The following is a 24,176-nucleotide window of genomic DNA, read 5'->3' on the forward strand; positions in this document are numbered from 1 at the left end:
GTGTGTCTTAACCCTAAGAATATAAAATCCCTGGGTGGTGCTTAACTATTTGCACCCGTCCCCCCCCCAGTGATTTTACTTTTCCTTCTCCCTTAAGCAGTGACATTGGAGCTTATGCCCTGCAGGGATCTATTTGAACATCTTTAGCAAAAGAGAAAGCTATAGGACCTTCAGAAGGAGCACTTGAATATTATATTCAATATTATATTATATTAAGTTAGCCGAGTCCCCAAAATACCAAAGGAAACCTTCAAGCCTGGCCAGCTACACTGCGGAAAGTGCCTAGTTGGGACCCTATCTATCCGGGCAAAGCAATTGATTCCCAAGCGTGTAACGACGAGAGGGGAAACATAACAAGCAGCTCAGAGCTCAGCATGCATAGCTTTCCCTTATCATCTATGGGAGCCTCAGTGAGTCACACTGCTCGGATGTCACTTAGTGAGCAATAAGGCTTTATTTGCCCATCTATTTTCCATTGATGGCTTTCCTTTAACCCCAGATATGCTATTAAGCTTAGACGTTATTGACTTTTACAGAGATTCAAGTCCAGACAGATTCTGTAAGCCCGGCTACTAATCATGCTAACTTATTTAACTACTTGAAAACTGAACTGGAAAATTTTTCCCTATTAAATACAGCAAGTAAATCACTTAAACTGCCCTTTATTTGCAATAAAAGACTACATGGCAATTAAATTCTAATATACCCCATAAGAAACAATAATACCCATTTATAGCATTCTTCTGCCATAGACTCCTTCAGGTCAGATGCAGACCTTGAGAAGGCTACTGAGGCAACCTGTATCAAGGTATGGCAGTGTATCCCACAGCAATTAAAAATAATGTATAGAGAACTGCTTTATTTCTACCCCTCCCCCACACTTCTGATGTCACTTCTGGTTTGCAGCAGCAGCAGCAGCAGCACTTCCTGTTTAATGGTGGTCAGGGGGTTGCGTATAAGTCAAATTGAGAGTGGGGTACCAGTTTAAAGTGAGTAAAAATTAGGGATGCAACAAACCCACTTTTTTGGGTTCTGCCGAACAAATCTGATAATTTTGATTATATAATTAGGATTGGAAGGGGTTAAAAATGGTCGCACGCAGCGAAAAATTTTTCCCCTGAGCACTTAACCCTTTCCGAATGCTAATTAGTATATGCTAATTAGGATTCAGATTCAGTTCACCCAGGATTCAGTGCATCCCTAGTAAAAACACAGGTTGCGGACCCAGGTCTGCACAGGACTCATTACATATATTAGTGATGTGCGGGCTGAGAAAACCTGCACCCAACCAAACCCGACCTGGCTTTTCCCCTCTATTTATAGACCCTCCCCACAATGATGTCACAAAAGGGGTGGGGCATGCACCTATAAATACAGAAGATGGAAGAGGTAGCTGGCAGTGTGATGTTGCAGGGGCAGGGAGGGGGAGCGGAAGAGCTCAACCCGAACCCGCAAGTGATGTGCCAAGGTCGGCCTGAAACCACCTAACCCACGGGTACCGGCCTGGCCCACACATCACTAATATATATTATACTTTTAATTCCTTATTCCCAGTGCGTAACAGTTTGTTGTTCCAACATGCAGTTGTGCCAAGGAGATGAAATCATCCCAGGACCTGTAAGTAATCCTGAAATACACTGATGACAAACACACAAGGAAGATCTCAGAGCCAATATTAGTAATGGCATAGATTGTGATGTGGTTAGAACCCACGGGCCTTGGCAATACAGAAGAATCTGGATTTGAGTCAAATGGAGTGTGTGCAGCCTAGCCAGAGGATCACAGTACTTTTATATGTTTATCCTACCAGCGGCCCATCTGGCATGTGATGAGCAGCAGCTAAATCATGGGCTCAGACACGGGGAAGCCTATCCCCCCTCTATAAAATGAGCGACTAACAACATAGCTAAAGTGCCGCCATGTACCCAATTAAACATACAATGGCACAGTGTGTTCCAGAGTGCAATTAGCAAGCAGAGTGACAGGGTTAACGAACACTAATCCTATGCCCCCGAGCTGAAATATACAAAAACCTCGCAGAATAAATATAATAAGCTTCTATTCCTCCTTATGAAACACAAGGTCGGGTTACACTGGCCAATGGAATGTGGAGACAGGTGCAATTCATATGTTCATGAGCCCACAGATCTATGGAGGAAAAACTGCCAGGATAAGTTTTCACCATAAATAGCCCCGCTAGGGGATCTATATGCGAGGCCACATCTGTCAGCAAGGCGGCGTATGGAGTCGGAGTACTTGCCAATCTGTAGGGTCGCTTAATTGCTTCTGGCAACGTATCAATGAAACTTGGGTGAGTAGTTGGTGACAGCAAAAAATGTCATGCAAGCTATCTGGGTAAGGAAGGGGTTAACAAGCAATAGGATGGCATTGTATATCACTGGTTATAGTGGTAAAAGGAGGGGAATACATGATACCCCCTACCACCCATTACTTAGAGGGGGAAGCTGTATCACACAACACAGAAACCCCTAATATACCGACCACTGCAATCTGTTCCTTTAAATACTTTATATGCTGAAATTCAGCTGCAAAACAGTTCTTCTCTTTCTGCATCATTTAATATCCTGGCAGGGGAGGAGGGACTAATACACTGATACTACAAATTGTAACAACTTCTCCACAGCTTAAGGTGGCCATACACGTGGCGATCTGACGATGTTTCGTACGACCATCGGTCGCACGAAACATCGTAAGATCCGCCACACACCATTCAGGGCTGAATCGGCAGGTAAGGAGGTAGAAACAATAGGATTTCTACCTCCTTCTGCCGATTCAGCTCTGAAGGGAGAATTTTGGTCAGGCGCCTTCTATGGCACCCGATCAAAATTTTCAAACTGGTCCGATCGGCGAGTCGTCCGATATCAGCAGCTTCCTGCGATATCGGTCGACTCGCCGACATGCCATACACGCACAGATTATCGTACGAAACGAGGTTTCGTACGATAATATCGGTGCGTGTATGGCCACCTTTACAGACAGCATGCAGGAACTACATAACCCACAATGCAAAGCACTGGGATGTTCCTTTCTTTATTGACATCACGTGTGCAAGGAATTGTGGGATTGGGTGGATGCAGGTTGAGGACAGTCTGTTATGTATTACAAAACAAATCAGGAGAAGGCTGCATATATTTTAATTGATATATATGGCAAAGTTGCTTGAAATTACGTTTGTGTTTGGGCGGAGTTCCCCAGTTGCCACCCACTGGCTGATACTCTCTGGTATCCATCTGATGAGCCGGCACTATTGCAGTATACTTGTTAATTGGGAACAACTGGCACAATAAAACACGCATTGTGTAGCAAGAAGTGCTGAAGTGCTTTGGCTTCCCTTGAGGTATACTGCATTATTGTGGCACGGCTGTATGTCTGGAAAGCAGCACCACCAGCAAATACCTGCGCTTGTTAAGCGTTAGTAGTGCCCCCTATACATTGTTTTATTTCAACTTTCTATTGTCCCTTTCACGAAAGTATAGCGGACCTGTAATGCACCAACCAATAAAGAGCAACAAGGGAAATTCTCTATCTGATCCACAAGGCAACCGATATCCATGGAACATTGGTCGGAACCATCAGCCCAGCACTACACATAACACAACTAGAGCAATAATATATGTCATTTGGTCAAGCGCACATAGGATTTAGCCATAGCAGTGAATGAAGATCAAAAATACAAAGCAAAGAAAGAATCCCAAATGTACATACAGTGGTGTGAAAAACTATTTGCCCCCTTCCTGATTTCTTATTCTTTTGCATGTTTGTCACACAAAATGTTTCTGATCATCAAACACATTTAACTATTAGTCAAAGATAACACAAGTAAACACAAAATGCAGTTTTTAAATGAGGGTTTTTATTATTTAGGGAGAAAAAAAATCCAAACCTACATGGCCCTGTGTGAAAAAGTAATTGCCCCCTGAACCTAATAACTGGTTGGGCCACCCTTAGCAGCAATAACTGCAATCAAGCATTTGCGATAACTTGCAACGAGTCTTTTACAGCGCTCTGGAGGAATTTTGGCCCACTCATCTTTGCAGAATTGTTGTAATTCAGCTTTATTTGAGGGTTTTCTAGCATGAACCGCCTTTTTAAGGTCATGCCACAACATCTCAATAGGATTCAGGTCAGGACTTTGACTAGGCCACTCCAAAGTCTTCATTTTGTTTTTCTTCAGCCATTCAGAGGTGGATTTGCTGGTGTGTTTTGGGTCATTGTCCTGCTGCAGCACCCAAGATCGCTTCAGCTTGAGTTGACGAACAGATGGCCGGACATTCTCCTTCAGGATTTTTTGGTAGACAGTAGAATTCATGGTTCCATCTATCACAGCAAGCCTTCCAGGTCCTGAAGCAGCAAAACAACCCCAGACCATCACACTACCACCACCATATTTTACTGTTGGTATGATGTTCTTTTTCTGAAATGCTGTGTTACTTTTACGCCAGATGTAACGGGACACGCACCTTCCAGAAAGTTCAACTTTTGTCTCGTCGGTACACAAGGTATTTTCTCAAAAGTCTCGGCAATCATTGAGATGTTTTTTAGCAAAATTGAGATGAGCCATAATGTTCTTTTTGCTTAAAAGTGGTTTGCGCCTTGGAAATCTGCCATGCAGGCCGTTTTTGCCCAGTCTCTTTCTTATGGTGGAGTTGTGAACACTGACCTTAATTGAGGCAAGTGAGGCCTGCAGTTCTTTAGATGTTGTCCTGGGGTCTTTTGTGGCCTCTCGGATGAGTTGTCTCTGCGCTCTTGGGGTAATTTTGGTCGGCCGGCCACTCCTGGGAAGGTTCACCACTGTTCCATGTTTTTGCCATTTGTGGATAATGGCTCTCACTGTGGTTCGCTGGAGTCCCAAAGCTTTAGAAATGGCTTTATAACCTTTACCAGACTGATAGATCTCAATTACTTTTGTTCTCATTTGTTCCTCAATTTCTTTGGATCTTGGCATGATGTCTAGCTTTTGAGGTGCTTTTGGGCTACTTCTCTGTGTCAGGTAGCTCCTATTTAAGTGATTTCTTGATTGAAACAGGTGTGGCAGTAATCAGGCCTGGGGGTGACTACAGAAATTGATATTGAAATTGAAAATTGAAATTGATAAACCACAGTTAAGTTATTTTTTAACAAGGGGGGCAATCACTTTTTCACACAGGGCCATGTAGATTTGGAGTTTTTTTTCTCCCTTAATAACGTAAACCTTCATTTAAAAACTGCATTTTGTGTTCAATTATGTTATCTTTGACTAATAGTTAACGGTTTTTGATGAGCAGAAACATTTAAGTGTGACAAACATGCAAAAGAATAAGAAATCAGGAAGGGGGCAAATAGTTTTTCACACCACTGTATATCTTCCTAGCAGCCCAAGAATGTATGGGGGGCACACTTCCGCACTGATTAGTTTTGCAAGCCCAGTATGGCCAAACAGCCCAATATCCACTAGATGGACTGCAGTCTGATCAGACAGGAACCCCAATAACAAGCCCAGCTGCAGACAGCTAAAGGGACATTATACTAAACATTTAGACCACGGGGTCCCCAATCTTTTGTACTCGAACATTTAAATATAAAAAAGTTGGGGAGCAGCACAAGCATAAAAAAGTTTCTAGAGGGTGCCAAATAGGGGCTATGATTGGCTATTTGGTGTATCAATGACAGACTACAGGAGGCTCTGTTTGGCAGTACACATGGCCTTTATGCCTCCAAGCCAGAAATTTAAAAACAGCACCCACAGCTCTGTTTAGTAAAATAAAGACAGCCCGTCACTGGAGTGGTGTAAAGTGTAATATATTGCTTAGTAAAATCATATAAGCATTCTGCCACACACCGCTGCCCCCAGTCATATCAATAAGCTGAAACAAGATAGGGGTTAATCCATTTATGATGACGGAGGTGCAGGCACATATAAACTTTCAGGGTGTTATTTCAGCACCTGAATTTTAAGGTTGCACCTGCCTGCACCTACGGCACAATAAACTTGGTGATGGAACTTCCTAGAATCTCTCAACTGAAAATGCACATTAGACTCTGGAAAAGTGTACATAGGTATCAAGTCTTTTTCTACCGCCTTATACAAGGACTTTTACCCCACTTGCTTTATATCAGATCTTACAGAAACTATGAGTCAGGCTGGAACACTCCCACAGCTTTATAGGTTTTACCTTTATAGCGCACACAGTTCTGAGAAAGGTAATACAAGCTTGGGACCCGTTATACCGAATGCTTGGGACCTAGGGTTTTCCGGATAAGGGTCTTTTCCCTTTTTAGCGTAAGGCTACTAAATAAATCATTTAAACATTAAATAAACCCAGAATTGTTTTGCCTCCATTAAGGATTAGTTATATATTTGTTGGGATCAAGTACAGGTACTGTTTTATTATTACAGAGAAAAGGGAATCATTTAACCATTAAATAAACCCAATAGGACTGTTCTGCCCCAATAAGGGGTAATTATATCTTAGTTGGGATCAAGTACAGGTACTGTTTTATTATTACAGAGAAAAGGGAATCATTTAACCATTAAATAAACCCAATAGGGCTGTTCTGCCCCCAATAAGGGGTAATTATATCTTAGTTGGGATCAAGTACAGGTACTGTTTTATTATTACAGAGAAAAGGGAATCATTTAACCATTAAATAAACCCAATAGGGCTGTTCTGCCCCCAATAAGGGGTAATTATATCTTAGTTGGGATCAAGTACAAGGTACTGTTTTATTATTACAGAGAAAAAAGGAAATCATTTTTAAAAATTAGTATTATTCGCTTATAATGGAGTCTATGGGAGACTTTCTGGATAACAGATTCCATATCTGTATAACAAAGGTTTAATGTTTTCTAGAGTCCCAGTACCCGGTTCCAGCAAATCACAAAGAAGCTGCTTGAAAACAAACATCCGATTGGTTGCTTTGAGTTACAAAAGAAACAAACAGCGTTGATAAATGAGCTCCCCTGCACAGCAGAACTCGGTACTTACGAGATGAGAACTGTCTTTGGCTTCTTGGACTTGCTGCACCTGCGGTTCAGCCACAACTTTAGTATCCTGATCAGAAGTCATGAGCCGTCTGCTTCTTGGCTCCTCAGAGAGAACGAGTCACTCCTAGAAAGCTAAACAAGCAAACAGGGCTGGTTAGCAACTCACTCCAGTCGGCTTTGTGCTCAAAAACAGGGACACAGAGCAGTATTTCTATGTGAAAACCCGACACTGAACACATACGATGCACTTTCATTATAGTTCGCCATCTCTCCCCTATTCACCTTTACCTTTGGAATTATTTTTATTATTATTAAAAGGGATACTGTCATAGAAAATCATGTTTTTTTCAAAACCCATCAGTTAATGGAGCTTCTCCAGCAGAATCCTGCATTGGAATCTGTTTTTCACAAACAGATTTTTTTTTTTTAATATTTATAGCCATGTGACCTGTGCTCTGATAAACTTAAGTCACACTTTACTGCTGAGCTGCAAGTTGGAGTGATATCCTCCCCGCTCCCAGCAGCTGATCAGCAGAACAATGGAAAGGGAGCAAGATAGCAGCTCCCAGTAGGTATCAGAATAGCACTCAATAGTAAGAAATCCAAGTCCGGCTTGGGACTCCTCCAGTTACATGGGAGTAAAAGAAACAATAGGTTGCCTGAAAGCAGTTCTAATGTGTAGCGCTGGCTCCTTCTGAAAGCTCAGACTCAGGCACAATGCACTGAGATGGCGCCTACACACCAATATTACAACTAAAAAAAAGTATGTTTGGAACATCAGCAGCTATCTGGTTGCTAGGGTTGTTTACCTTTGCAACCAGGCAGCTGTTTAAATGAGAGACTGGAATATGAATAATGGAGGAACTGAATTGAAAGATTAATAAAAAAAAGTAGCAATAATAATAAAATGGTAAGCTCACAAAGCAATAGTTTGTGTCTGCCGGGGTCAGTGACCCCCATCTGAAAGCTGAATCAAGGCAGAAACGCAAAATAAATAATTAAAAAACTATAAAATATATAAATAATGAAAACCAATTGCAAAGTTGCTAGGAATAGGGCCTTCTATTACATACTAAAAGTTATGGTTCGGGTAACTAAAAATAAAGTACAATGTTTAATATGTAGGACTGGAAAGCGGTTTAGCATTGCATTTATCTTTTATACTATTATCTCTTTTTGGGTGGACATCCTTGTTTTCCTTTTCCTAAAGGCAAAATGAATGCCGGTCTGAAGCCGCATCTCAGAAGCAAAGCCATTTCCCTATTCTTAGAAATCAACTAGTAAAAGAGCTGAAAAACCCAACTCTGATAATTTAGCAGATGCCAGTCTCGTCTGGAACAAAGCCAGTGTGTGTCTCAGCACTTGTGAGAGTCCCAGTGACACAGTGAGGAGGAGGAGGACTCTATATTATTATGTCTGCGGGCCAAATTCATGTGATGAAGATGAAATATAAACCAAGCTTTAAATCATAATCAGATGAATACCTGCACATTATCTCTGCAATTCCATAGGGATGTTACGGGTTTGCCCCACGAGCCCACCTTGTTGCTAAGTCTTACCAGAGTGGGAGAACTTTGCAAAAGAAATACTATTCCTATTTAATTCATTTAAAAGAATGCTTCCGTCATATATTTTAGATAAAGATGAACTGCTTTCCCAATGCTCAGTCACCGTAATTGCAGAGACAGAGTCAGGAAGGAGATAGAGACAGTCAGTCAGGAAGGAGCAGCGCTAAGTGCTTCTGAGCATGCCTGAACATCCTCATTCATTTACATTGCATCAATCCGATTGGTGGAAAATATATGCAAATAAATGAGGACGTCACAGGGCATGCGCAGAAGGAATTAACCCCGTGCTGACCCTTCTTGAGTGGGGGTAACAAACAGCAGGATCGGGTAGGCGCTTAACCCTCTATATACTGCAAACCAAACACTTTTGCTACATGATTATACATACCACCAAAGTGGAGGATCTAGATTGTAAGCTCTACGGGGCAGGGACTTCCATCCTCTTGTGTCTTTGACTCATAGCTGCAACTGTATCTTGTATTTATTGTTATACTTTGTATTTATCTATCATCTTTAACCCCCTGTTTGTATTATTCTACTGTACAGCGATGGGTACATAAGTAGCGCTTTATAAATAAAATATACATACATACATACATACTTATACAACCCCTTTAAGCCTGTCACCTCCCATTCACTTCAAAAGGAACCCTACTGACAATACTATAACCTGGTAAATGCTTTAATGTCCCAGCACTAGTGGTGTTGGCTGAGCGATAGAACTGAGCAGATGAAGCAGCACCACAATCTTCATCTCCTGATGGCGAGCCCAAAAATACAACAGGGGGTGCTACAGCTGCAAATTCATGATATTAGCAGTGTAAAACTTCCAATATCGATAAATCGATGAATGTGATGAGAAAAAATGTCACAGCAGCGCTCAGAACAACATTCATGTGTTTTATGTTAAAGGAGAAACTATACATACCCATAGGGGCAGAAATGAATCAGACTGAATGCAGTAGCACTTTAAGGGACCAAAAATCAAATTGTGGAAGTGAAAGGAGCATTAAGCCAACATTACAGATATGGGACCTGTTATCCAGAATGCTCGGGACCAAGGGTATTCTGGATAAGGGGTCTTTCTGTAATTTGGATCTCCATACCTTAAGTCTGCTAAAAAAATCAATAAACCATTAATCAAACCCAATAGGACTGTTCTGCCCCCAATAAGGGGTAATTGTATCTTAGTTGGGATCAAGTACAGGTACTGTTTTATTATTACAGAGAAAAGGGAATCATTTAACCATTAAATAAACCCAATAGGGCTGTTCTGCCCCCAATAAGGGGTAATTGTATCTTAGTTGGGATCAAGTTCAGGTACTGTTTTATTATTACAGAGAAAAGGGAATCATTTAACCATTAAATAAACCCAATAGGGCTGTTCTGCCCCCAATAAGGGGTAATTATATCTTAGTTGGGATCAAGTACAGGTACTGTTTTATTATTACAGAGAAAAGGGAATCATTTAACCATTAAATAAACCCAATAGGGCTGTTCTGCCCCAATAAGGGGTAATTATATCTTAGTTGGGATCAAGTACAGGTACTGTTTTATTATTACAGAGAAAAGGGAATTATTTAACCATTAAATAAACCCAATAGGGCTGTTCTGCCCCCAATAAGGGGTAATTATATCTTAGTTGGGATCAAATACAAGCTTCTGTTTTATTATTACAGAGAAAAAGGGAGTCAATTTTAAAAATGTGATTTATTTGATTAAAATTGAGCCTATGGGAGGCAGGCTTTCTGTAATTTGGATCTTTCTGGATAACGGGTTTCCAGATAACAGATCCCATACCTGTACAAGCATTCTGGATAGACTTTGTAACTAAAGCTGGCCATACACGTGGCGATCTGACGATGTTTCGTGCGACCGATGGACATCGTCAGATCCGCCACACACAGTCAGGGCTGAAACAGCAGATAAGGAGGTAGAAACAATAGGATTTCTACCTCCTTCTGCTGATTCAGCCCTGACGGCAGATTTTGGTCAGGCGCCTTCTATTTTCTAACCTGGCCAATCGACGGGTCGTCCGATATCAGCAGCTTCCTGTGATATCTGTCGACTCGCCGACATGCCATACACGCACCGAATATCGTACGAAACGAGGTTTCGTACGATAGTATCGGTGCGTGTATGGCCAGCTTAAGAGATATTTACAATTTGAACTGCATTATTGTCTATGAGTACTTATTAACAGCTCCTTATCTGGCAGAACAGCAAATATTAACGGCTAGACCATGAGATAAAAGAATACACAATATATACAAGCACATGAACACAGGGAAAGTGAATGTAAGCTCTGTCAAGATACAGACACTGGCTGTCAGAAAACAGTTATGATTTTTACCCCTATTAGCCCAATTTTGCATGCCCCAGACCGTGCCATAAAAGGCTCTATGTGAGCATTCCGTACCTCTATATGTTTATTTCTATAACAAAGCAAGGCCTCCTAATCAGAAAGTACACAGGGCAAAGGGTAACTGCTTCACCAAACTAGTGGAAATCACTGCAAGACAGGCTCATGTTCTAGTTATGTAAAATATCTTTCTTCCTACATCTGTAACACAAGACTGTATATATAAATAAGAGTCAAAGGGGTTCTGAGTTAACCCTTGCAGCATTGTGTAGAACCCCCATAGTGTTTATAAAGACCATGGAAATATGGTGCCCACAGCACTGGCAAGCTACTGTGTGTGTCTGTGCCACTGATTCTACTATCTGTGGCACTTTAATTGGGTAAACAAACACTTTAATTTTGAGTGGAAATGACTCCATATATATTTCTATGTGACATAATATGCCTTTTATACAAAATTAGCATTTTTTTAAAGGACAAGGAAAGTGATAAGTATATACATTTATATCTTCACGCTTTGCAATGAGGCCTTGCTCCCTCATACATGAGTGGCGCAGTTGGGTTGGCAGACATCCTTGCTAGCGATGGCATACCAGAAGCTGATGTGGCCCTGTACATTGTTTTGGGTAAGCAATCACTATCACAGACATTAGGGACAGGAAGTCAAGGGGCCAGACATGGTGGGCAATAACCATGTGAACAACTTTTTACTGCCTTTTATTAATGGGTATAGCATAGGAAATGTAGGTGGTGTGGTTAGGAAGTGGGCCTCTAATGGGCCCTGTGATAGGTATACAATACACATATAAAGGGGGCATATATCCCCCTATATAATGTAATGTAAAATAGTGCACAGTGCTCTTCTGAGAACATTTACAATTAACAATAAATAAAAATAGCATAAATGTTCAATTGCATAAGTGCTAAGAAGAGCACTCAGACACACACACACTGGCAAGCAAGTACTAGAGCACAAACACACAGCACCAGATCCATAGTAGAATGCCATATTAAATGGACTATGTGAGATGGTATTCCCCCGCTACAGAACAGGATAACCATGTATCCACCAAGGTGAGGCTTTTGCAAGCACAGAAGGAGATAACTAAACAGATAATGGAATAATTGTTACTTGCTGCCAGAAAAACACACTCCTGTTCTATGTTAGAAGGATATGGGTGAAGACACACAGAGCTACTAGTAGCAGCTACTAAAATAGACAATGCTGATCATCTACTGATAATTGTCTGTGTGGTTTAGTAAGGCCATTCTCAGTATTGTCTATGGCAGGGTATTTTCTGGAGTTTAGTAGCCATGAAAACTACTAGTAGCTCAGTGTGTCTTCACCCTTAGGGAATATTTTATGTAGTTCCGTAGAAAAGGCAGTAGTTTCTACGTACATATGGAGTGTGCACATGTGATTGTAATCTTCAATGAGCGCTTACTTTGAAAAACCCATGGATAAGGGCATATCATGCAGTATGCATTTTATATGCCTTACAATGTGCTTGCCTATTAAAAAGGCATGTACTCATGCATTTTACATGCTTTTATTGTATTGCATTTATAAGCAATCAAAGCTTTTATAGCTGCTGTACTAATCTATGGAAAAAACACATGGTCGGCAATTGTCCCAAGAGAATAGGAGATAGGCAATACTTGTTGTACTGTAATCCTGGAAAGGCCAATATCTATTTCCATGTCTGAATAACAAAACCTGTATATATTTAGTATGTTAAGCACAATTAATTGAACTTATGCTGATCAAGGGGGCATCATACTGAAAGCTAATTTAAAGGCAAGCTACGCCATAAATCACATAGAAATAAGAACACACAATTACCTGTCTTTACAGCTGTTTTCAGTTTCTCCTAAAATCCCCAAAACAATATGAAGTCCACAAGTTCGACCGCGTTGTACGACAACAGTACAGTGACTGAGCGCTCTGCAAATCAAGAAATAAATAGATTAGACTCCTTTGAGTTAATTTTTTTTTTATATACAGCACAATGGGTCTAAACCACTCCCACCATCCCCCCTTTATGTTACTGGGGTGCAACATATATAGCACCTGTATGTGCCCGTAGCAACCATTCAGCAATTAGATTTGAATGGTCATCTACAAGTTAGAAAATAAAAGCAAAGATCTCATTGGTTGCTATGGGCAACATCCCTGGTGATGTTGGTCTCCAACAATGAAAAATACACCCCTTGGTATTCTTTATATCTATGAAATTGTAGGAAATATTTAAGCTAACCGTGGCTAAATTAAACCACACCCAAAAGAAAGAAGCCAATGTGGCAAGATTTTCAAGTCCAGCAAGAAGACAAAGTATAAATAAAGCTTTGTTGTAATTACCAGTGTTGTTGCTACTTAACAGCAAGATGTAGCTGTAACTAAATTACAGACATGACCAGAATTTACGCTGGAAGAGCGTTAAAAAAAAAAAAGGGTGGTCTAGGAGAACAGCCCCTTTAAGGTGACCATACGCAGAGATTTGCTCATTTAACAAAAGTAAGCCAAATGAGCTAATCTTTCGCCCCATATTTCCACCTTGGGTTATATCGGCTGGGTAAGGCCATTGGGGATCAAAGTATATGCATACTGTCACTAGCTATTTATAAAGTCGCAACAAGTTACAGAGCACAAGATTATAACAAACTAGGGTTACACAATAAAAGAGCAAGATTAAGGTCCTGCTCACAAAAGCATATAGGGAATAAAATTCCCCCAATCGTACAACATTAAGGATATCAGAAGTCGCAGGGTATTTCTAGGAAAATGACTTCTCATTGTCTCGTATTGTATAAAAGTGGCTGCATTATTTTAAATAAATTGGAAAATATCTTATATAGCTTTTATGAGGCTAATAAAGTCTCAGATGGAGGAGAAGCATTTACTTATTAGTAGTACTGTTCATTCCATGTACCGTTTAGAGCCAGTATGAATGATCATGTTGGGTTTAAACTACGTTTAATCTTATAGATGAATTTCCCCCCCAACACCTGCCTACCATCAGCAGAGCTTATAGGCTTGTACAAGTAAATTGCAGGCTGCATGAATAGACGTACGTCTGACTACCTGCCAGCAGGACTGACACACAGCATATAAACATACAGCTATGGGATACATTTTCCAGAAACTCCTTATCCCAAAAGTGTTGAATTATGGGAAGGCCATCTCCTGTAGCGCTCATTTTAAGAAGATGTGTCTAATTTCTAGTACAGGTATGAGATCTCTTATCCAGAAAGTTCTGAATTACAGAAAAGCCATCTCCCATAGACTCCATCATAAGCAAATAATTCTAATTTTAACAAATGATTTTCTTTTTCTCTGTAATAATAAAAAAGTACCTTGTACTTGATCCCAACTAAGATATAATTACCCCTTATTGGGGGCAGAACAGCCCTATTGGGTTTATTTAATGGTTAAATGATTCCCTTTTCTCTGTAATAATAAAACAGTACCTGTACTTGATCCCAACTAAGATATAATTACCCCTTATTGGAGACAAAACAAGGCTTTTGGGTTTATTCAATATTTAAAAGATTTTTAACAGACTTAAATTAAAGAGATCCAAATTACGAATAGATCCCTTATCTGGAAAACCCCAGGTCCCCCATAGGGTTGTCTTGCCTCCAATAAGGATTAATTATATCTTAGTTGGGATGAAATACAAGGTACTGTTTTATTATTACAGAGAAAAGGGAATCATTTAACCATTAAATAAACCCAATAGGACAGTTCTGCCCCAATAAGGGGTAATTATATCTTAGTTGGGATCAAGTACAAGGTACTGTTTTATTATTACAGAGAAAAGGGAATCATTTAACCATTAAATAAACCCAATAGAACTGTTCTGCCCCAATAAGGGGTAATTATATCTTAGTTGGGATCAAGTACAGGTCCTGTTTTATTATTACAGAGAAAAGGGAATCATTTAACCATTAAATAAACCCAATAGGGCTGTTCTGCCCCCAATAAGGGGTAATTATATCTTAGTTTGGATCAAGTACAGGTCCTGTTTTATTATTACAGAGAAAAGGGAATCATTTAACCATTAAATAAACCCAATAGGGCTGTTCTGCCCCCAATAAGGGGTAATTATATCTTAGTTTGGATCAAGTACAGGTCCTGTTTTATTATTACAGAGAAAAAGAAAATAAAATTTAAAAATTAAAATTATTTGCTTATAATGGAGTCTATGGGAAATGGTCTTTCAGTAATTTGGAACTTTTTGGATAACGGGTTTCTGGATAAGGGATCCCATGCCTGTACTGAAAAGCTGTTTAACAGTTCCATTAATACAAATGACCAGTATTCATTTCAATAATAGTTCTTTAAGAAAGACTGCTCTGACTCTCCTTTTGGGGCAATATTTTACACACCTTTATAAATTTGCCCCCTATGAGTTCAGGATGCAAAGCAGGAGCATCTACTTGCCCCGCTTATAAATGAATCTGAGAACGGATCACAGTACATTTCTGGGATTACGAATGTATAACTGAATGAGTTGTTGAAGCAGAAAAATACATTTTGTTGGCAGCAACTATTCATTTATCATCTTACGAACTTTAAAGAGAGAGAAAAAAAAATCCCCATGAAGGCCAGGGAGGGGTGGTGAAGTGGTCCGTGCCAGTCAGAGGCAGGCCATTATGGTTTCCACTCAATGGGAGGAATCATGTTCATACATTGATAAGTTTCCTATAAATATTTCACTGAACATTTATAGAAAGGTACAATGAATGTACTTATGTGCTGGGTGTATTATTCGGATAATGAATGGGGAACATTCTGCAGAGAACAGAAAGCTATAGCCTTAGATCTAAAGCCACAGACCTGATACTTTTATTTCTATGCAGTGTGAGTCCCTTTAACACTAAAACCAGATTTCCTTTACTTTGAAAGTAAAGAATGTGTAAGAGAGACAGGTTTAGTAAGGATCAACAGATCTGTTCACAAGATTAACACCAGATGATTACATGGAGAAAAAGAAAAGAAAAAGAAAAGAAAAAAAAAAGTATTATGCTTCCACTTCTCCATAACCCCCTTTTTACAATGGTGCCTTTGTCAGGAAACAGAAGGAGGCCGGAAATGCCTCTTTTTAATCTGACTCATAAATCTCCTTTATATGCTGAATTTGGGGACAGAAACGGATTTTAAAGGGTAACAGGCACAATTGTTTTATCATTCTTGGCACCTGTGTGCCTTGTGTCACCATAGCTATGGAGAAGAGCTTAGTTCAGGGCAGTTATCGTGTTATTGACAGGGTCTAGTTGGTTTATTAAGAAATATAAGAAACATTCTCTTTGAGCAAGCATCCTAGCTAAGACACAGGCTGAATTAATAGGATATAGCAGGGCTGCACAACAGGAGGCCCATGGCTACAGCCCTCAAAGGAATTATGTCGCTGTGGTTGGCACAGAAAAGGTGAAACGCCATGGTAATGAACTATAAAAAAAAAAAAAAGAACAAAAATCGAATGCTCTTTTTGCAACCTGATGCACAACACCCAATAACTTGGTTAGAAGGAAATTCAGATAGCCCAAAACTGGTCACGCCACAGTTCATTTAGTCTTCACTATCCAAGATTTCAATCCCTGCATTCCACTCATCTGAATTAACAGACACTAAAATATAAAGTCTATAAAGCAGAGAAAACATTGAATGTAAATCTGCACCCTATTCCATATCTAACCCAAGACAGTAGGCGCTGCAGGGCACCGGTGCCAAATACTGTGCCACTAGGCTCCCCTTAGTAAAGGCCTCTAGCTTGGAAGCATGGAAAGTGGAGGAAAATTAGCGAAGCCAGCTAAGGAGACTATTCTGAGGGCAATGGGCACAAGGTCTCTTAAAGTGAAGCTCACATGCCAAGCTGGCTGCAGAGTTTCTCATCTGCATTCTACTGCAAATTGTGCAGTTGGACACCGCTTAAGGTGGCCATACACGGTAAGATCCGCTCACTTGGTAAGGTCGCCAAGCGAGCAGATCTTCTCCAGCTATCCCTACCTACATGGGGCCAAATCAAATTAGAACGGCGGGTATAGGCACCACCGGTTCAGGGACCACATGATCAGTCCCCGATCCGACGGATAAATAAAACCTGCCCGATTAGAGGCCAAAAGTTGGCCGGGCAGGCCCGTTGTACATGCCCATACACGGGCAGAATCGGCCTGTGTATGCCCACCATAAGGGTGAAGACACAAGGAGCTACTAGTAGCAGCTACTTGTCACAGCTACTAAACGACAGAAAATCCACTGCCATAGACAATATTGAGAATTGCCTCAACCTAAGGGCTGTGACAAACAGGAAGATTAGTCACCGCGCGACAAGTCTCCCTTGTCGTGGGCGACTAATCTCCCCGAAATGCCATCCCACTGCCTAGAATGTAAATCGGCAGTGGGATGGCATATGCAGCACCGCGATTTGCCTAAGGAACAGGAAACTTCCGCAAATCGCGGTGCTGCGTATGCCATCCCATTACATTCTAGCCGGTTGGATGGCATTTCGGGCATATTTTAATGCAACTGCTATAAAAGTAAATGGGGAGGGGTGATTTTGAGAGTTGTGGTGACCACTCACAGATCAACTAATTGCTGTGGGGAATAGAAAACCTTGAAATCTCCATGTGTTCCATTTCCCCAAGAAGACTAGTCAGTTGCAAAATAGTTTCCTTGATCTTGGTGACAAGAAACCAAGACTGACTTCACGTATGTCTGGAGCAATGCCATTTTCCCAAGAATTTCAACAGAACATTTTCTATAATATTTAAAGGGGAATTGCATCACACACGACTTACTTCAATCATTTACCAAAGGAACACAGAAACCTCTTGACATTTGGTTTTATTTATTTTAGTATTAATAGTACTAATAGTTTAAGACTTTAAAAACAGAGCCCAATGCTGGAGGGAGCTTCTGGTGCCCTTATACAGTAGAAAAGAGTGGGCCCTGCCCCATTCCCTGGCACAGGGGCAATTCCCTCAGGCCTGCGAACACACAACACAAAGCACCATTTACTATCAGTCACTGCAACGACGGAGCAGTGAGCACGAACGGGACCAAATACTATCAACTCTGTCATTTAAAAGTTTGAGGATTAGGGGCTCCAGTAGAAATTCAAATAGAAAATAATGACTTGCAAATATAGTTTATTTTCCCTGGGGGCACTTTGGGCAACCCTTGATTTGTCAAAATCTTTAAAAATTAAAGAAAAAAAAAGACAAAATTCTGTAGCTATCAGATTCAAATTAACATATATATTCCTTAAACATCCGCACAAATATAGACATACCAGATTTCCTCATTGAGAAATTCCATACACATGACATTAGTAGGCTTAATGCCTATTCAGACCAAAGGCAGCTGCAATTACGAAGCCAGTTTGTTTACATTTTAATGCCAAAGGCTTCATCCCAAGCATCTTTACTACAGGAAAAAACAAACAATGGGTGCACTAAAAAAAAATCCATTATGGACTGCAGCCAGTAAAGATTTGCCATGCAATCGTCCAAGGTTTCTTTTTTTTTTTTTTTTTTTTTTTTTAAATGCCATGAATATAAATTTGGGATGTCAATCAAGCCCAACCAACATGAAATCAGTCATGGATCTGCAACATGCATGGGGCCTACTCAGATTTACCTTGTACAGACCAAGGACATCTTCCTTAAAGGAGACATATCATATAAAAATTAAGAATGTACCAGTGAATTATACTCCTCTAAATATAGAAGGATTGTGCTTAAAAAAAAAGTTGTGTTTGGACTGATTTATTGATTAATTCCACCAGAACCCCACTAGCCCCGCCCATCTGTTCCACTTCCTGCTGGCTGAATTCTCTGGATGTGCAGGGGTAGCCGGCGGCTCTCAGTAAAGGCACTGTACAATAGGAACCAATCAGCAGCAAGGCTGACCTGATAGGGAACTGAAGGCTGTCTGTGCTTGTGTGAATGCAGGGCTGTGATTGGCTCTCCCCCTCCTACTGTGCTGGCAGGGACCGTTAAGACACACCCACCTTTCATTTGAAACACAGACAGAGAACTGATCGGATCTATAGGGAGCTCCAATAAAGGGGCCATTTGTACAGATAGGATTAATGCTTAGCCCAAAGTGAAACCAGCACCATATATTATTCATAACTGCCTACAAAATTAGGGTTTTTTTATATTTATCCAATATGTCTCCTTTAAGGCATGTACAATAGTTTCAAAATTACAAACAGCTAAGTATCTATAACAAACAGCAAAGTATTTCATAATTCTGAGGGTTTCCTTGTCCTTTAATCGATACCTGCACTATGTAAACACACGTGCAGGAAAGATTAAAAAAAAAAAGAGCAATAAAATGATTATGTGGAAAGGAAATAATAATTACTTCTAATGCAGAAGGCAATTATAAAATAAAACCAAGGAGTATTCGAACTCCAATTTAACGGGTAAAAGGGAAGATAGATGTTATCAGGCAAAACTTTTATTATATGTAAAGTAAATAAATGAAAAACAAAAACCTGTGTGACCTGCAAGTACGTTGGGAACGGGGGGCAGAAGTTGGAGAAGTTAGTAGCTGCAGCATACGCAGTGCAGACTCTGCAGGAGCTGACACAGCCAGGAGTGCTCCTGACAAGGGGAGGATGGGCAGGGGCGAGGGAAGCACATTGCTAAATCCTATTATCTGCCCATTGAAGACAAATAGGTTAGGGGTGACTGTGCGCTGTACCAACATTACCACAGCTCCCTTGGCGAGTAGCACGGATCGGCACGTGAGCTTCCCCGCTGCTGTAAAGCCCATTCCCAGCAAACACTCAGATTCCTGACTACACCAAAAGCAGACGAGGAACAGAAAGCGTTAAATATCTTACACCAAACTGGATTAATTGCTGACTCAATGCAGCAATTAAAGACTTTACCAACGGCACACAAATGTGCATGTGTGGGGCACGGTGCCATGCTTATTAGTCGGCACTGGGCCATGCACAATCAGGGAGCCGAGCACTCAAACCTCAGGACACATACCATGGAAATAAAGTGAAGAACTTTGCACCTCTCCATTCAACACAAAATACATATTTAATATAAATAGAGATGGAAAAGTATATACCAGGCAGGAACCAAAGCTGTACACACACTCGCCAAGCTCATCCTGGATGCCAGTTTTTAAAATGGCAGTAACCACCCTAGGGGGCGATGTTTCAAAAGGAGCACAAAGTGAGGATAACCCTCTAGGGTGAAGACACACAGAGCTACTAGTAGCAGCTACTTGGCATGGCTACTAAAATAGACAATGCTGATCATTTACTGGTAATTGTCTCTACATGTGTTTTAGCAAAGGAAATTCTCAGTATTGTCTATGGCAGGGGATTTTCTCGAGTTTAGTATACATAGTCCATCAAGTTCAACCCTTCCAAGTAAACCCAGCACACACCCTATACTTACCAATTTATACACTCACATACATAAACTATATATACAACCACTAATACTAACTGTAGATATTAGTATCACAATAGCCTTGGATGCTATGCTTGTTCAGGAACTCATCCAGGCCCCTCTTAAAGGCATTAATAACTCATGAAAAAGTAGCTGCTACTAAGTAGCTCAGTGTGTCTTCACCCTTATACGGAGGGTGACAAATTGCATCTCTTCAATATTATGCTCTTACATTAGTCATAAATGTAATCTACCACTGCTAAACTGCTGCTTGTAGCTCTCTAAAACACAATCTAACTATGAAGATTATATGAGTTGTAGTTCGCAAAACCCAGACAGTCGAAGGCTTGGAAAACCAAACTACAAGGAATGTACTAACAAAACAAGGCAATTTCGGCGATTTGCCGAAATCGCCTGCGCAGCGTGTGCCATCCCACCGGTGACTTACATTTTTGCCGGTGGGATGGTAGTTCGGGGAGATTAGTCGCCCGTGACAAGGGAGATTTGTCGCGGGCGACTAATCTCCCCGTGTGCCAGAGCCCTAAAATAGACAATGCTGATCATTTACTGATAATTGTCTCTATGTGTGTTTTAGCAGAGGCAATTCTCAGTATTGTCTATGGCAGGGTATTTTCTGCCGTTTAGTAGCTGTTTACTAGTAGTCCAGTGTGTCTTCACCCTAAAGTACAGGGTCTCCTGTCACTCTCCAGTCACTCTAATCACTTACTGCACCATAGTCAAACCTTCAGATGCACAACGCAGAAATGTGATTGATTAGTCGTGGGGGACCTATAGCAAACATGGTGACAGCCTGTCCGCAGAAAAATACCAAAGGCCAGTTCATGAAGGAACAAGTAATGCAGAATCACTGGGGAGGGGGGGGGGGGGCTAAACAAACTGGCATTCCTAGTAACACAGGCTTCCCTTGTCCTTTAAGCAGGTTATCTGTGCCATATAAAAGCCACAAGGTAAGCTTGTCATTCTACTCAACACATTCTTCCCTGTCATCACAACAGCAATTTAATAAGTACAGAGTCACAACATCTCTAGTGTTGAAAAGCACATGATCCCAGATACGCTGGATTTCTAAACGTCAAGAACCAGTCAAAAGGATAAACAGTAGCCATGGCAACCCCTCTCGCTGTTTTTGGGAAGCAGATCCCAAAGCTGGCAGCCATGCTAATGAGTAACATAGTAAGTTAGCCTGAAAAAAGTACATCCATCACGTTCAACCATAATTCATATATATATCCTGCCTAACTACTAGTTGATCCAGAGGAAGGCAAAAACCCCATCTGAAGCCTCTCTAATTTGCCGCAGAGGGGAAAAAATTCCTTCCTGACTCCAAGATGGCAATCGGACCAGTCCCTGGATCAACTTGTACTGAGAGCTATCCCCCCTACCCCTGTATTCCCTCACTTGTACTGAGAGTTATTCCCCCTACCCCTGTATTCCCTCACTTGTACGGAGAGCTATCCCCCCTACCCCTGTATTCCCTCACTTGTACTGAGAGCTATCCCCCCTACCCCTGTATTCCCTCACTTGTACTGAGAGCTATCCCCCCTACCCCTGTATTCCCTCACTTGTACTGAGAGCTATCCCCCCTACCCCTGTATTCCCTCACTTGTACTGAGAGCTATCCCCCCTACCCCTGTATTCCCTCACTTGTACTGAGAGCTATCCCCCCTACCCCTGTATTCCCTCACTTGTACTGAGAGCTATCTCCCCTACCCCTGTATTCCCTCACTTGTACTGAGAGCTATCTCCCCTACCCCTGTATTCCCTCACTTGTACTGAGAGCTATCTCCCCTACCCCTGTATTCCCTCACTTGTACTGAGAGCTATCTCCCCTACCCCTGTATTCCCTCACTTGTACTGAGAGCTATCTCCCCTACCCCTGTATTCCCTCACTTGTACTGAGAGCTATCTCCCCTACCCCTGTATTCCCTCACTTGTACTGAGAGCTATCTCCCCTACCCCTGTATTCCCTCACTTGTACCGAGAGCTATCTCCCCTACCCCTGTATTCCCTCACTTGTACTGAGAGCTATATCCCATACCCCTGTATTCCCTCACTTGTTAAGCCATCCAACCCCTTCTTAAAGCTATATAATGTATCAGCCAGTACGACTGATTCAGGGAGGGAATTCCATAACTTCACAGCTTAGTAGTAGATGGCTTCCTATGCTTTATAGCAAAAAGGCAACAAACCAGGCTAAATAATGTCCTTTACATTAAAGGCCAACCTGTTCCAGAATTAAATACTAACATTAATCAACAGATCCTATGATTTGGGAATCATAGGATTTGCGGATCATTAACAGCTGAAGGCCCAAACGTCAGGCATCATTTGGCTAAATAAATGAGGCTTCTACAATGTTTAAGGGCCTCACAGCCAATAAAATACTTCCCTAAAACCAACTTAAGGAAATAACGCTGGGCTCAGACAACGTTTCCTTTATTTTACTTTCGCCCGTATTCACAAAAATGGTCTTTTGTGCCCTCTATTAAAAAGCTAAGCATATGATGCTGGGTCTTAATACTAAATGATATGTACTACATTCTGTATGGGCACCCCACGTTGTTACGGGCGCACCCTGCTTAGAGAGAGCATGGATTTCTGGATCCTGACGGAAAGTGCAAGCTGCGTGTTGCTGCAGAAATCATGGGATTGTATAGGAGAAAGCAAGTTTATGATGAATACATTGGGCCAGTAACGCGGACGTCTCAGCAAGCAGAGGAGTTGGCTCCGGCCAAACAAAGCAATAAACGGATCGGTGCTCCCCAAATCCACCTGTACCCATAAAGCAGTGCTGCCTAAATGGAGGCTGTGGGCCTCCTATATAGATCTATGGCCCCCTGCCTATTGGCTCCTCAGCCTGCTGTGTATGACATCATTATTTTGTTATAATTAGGCCAAGGCACAAGCAGTAGGTCAGCTAATTGGGGGGGGGAGAGGGGGCAGCTACATGAGCCTCTGTAATGGGAATATAAAGGATGAATGATAATGAGAGATTACACAGATGGATGAAGGATATGATGGTAGTAACAAGCATTAATCAACTGCACGTCTGAACTACAACTCCCAGAAGCCTTGACACTGTCAATGATGTCACACAATTCCAAGCTCGCCTGTAGCTGACAGGGGATGCTGGGAAACGAACGAATAACAGCAGAAGGGAGAGGATAGGCTGAACCGAACAAGTAGCTGCCTTCCGGGGTCGAGCAGGCCAGAGCCCGTACTCCTAGCGCTCTCACCTGTGTGTGTGTGTCTCGGTTCCCCAGCCTCCTCTCTCGTTTCACTTCCCCGTGTCTCCGCTGGCCGAGATGCGAGCTGCCGGCGGGTGTCGGGTGGGGAGGGCGGGAGAGGAGGGGGCAAGGGGCGATATTCCACTTGACGAGGACGGGATGTTGAAATGAGCAGAACCCCGCACACAGGGATGGGGGTTGGGGGGGTAACAGGAGCCGCCGCCGCGGGTGCCCGGGAGCAGAACAAGTCAGGCAGAGGGACACCCACAGGAAATAGGGAGCACTCTATCCCGGGAGAAGGGGGTGGAGACTAGCCACTATCTAACTTCCTGCGCCCACCGGAAATCCCGCCCCAGCGCCTCAGTCTATTGGCTGATGTCGAGCTTGCTTGGGTTGAACGTAGTCCCTTGCGCCTGCGCGCTATCCTGACGCAGGGAAATGCTACTGACGTCACGGGGAAGTCCGGCGGTGCTGAGTGGGCGGTGTCTGGCTGCCGCAGGGTTCCCATCCTTCCCCCGCCTCTCCACCCACACCGCTAACCCTCGTAGCAACAGGTGACGCAGTGGGTGGAGCTTTATTCATTGGGT

General features: G+C 41.8%; 1 protein-coding gene across 2 annotated transcripts in view; it reads right to left on the reverse strand.

Annotated features, from left to right (window-relative positions):
* The window catches only part of larp4b (La ribonucleoprotein domain family member 4B), a 48,005-nt gene extending 24,089 nt beyond the window's left edge, over positions 1-23,916 (reverse strand). The window contains exons 1-3 of one of the 2 annotated variants that reach the window (XM_031903251.1): positions 23,599-23,916; positions 12,759-12,858; positions 6,987-7,117 (exon numbers count right to left, since the gene is read on the reverse strand). In XM_031903251.1, the coding sequence (XP_031759111.1) occupies positions 6,987-7,067 (81 nt within the window). In that variant the 5' untranslated portion in view covers positions 7,068-7,117; positions 12,759-12,858; positions 23,599-23,916. 2 annotated transcript variants of the gene reach the window in all.
* Between the last annotated feature and the right edge of the window lie 260 nt (positions 23,917-24,176).

Source organism: Xenopus tropicalis, chromosome 6, assembly GCF_000004195.4.
Source record: "Xenopus tropicalis strain Nigerian chromosome 6, UCB_Xtro_10.0, whole genome shotgun sequence".
NCBI classification, from domain to species: Eukaryota; Metazoa; Chordata; class Amphibia; order Anura; family Pipidae; genus Xenopus; species Xenopus tropicalis.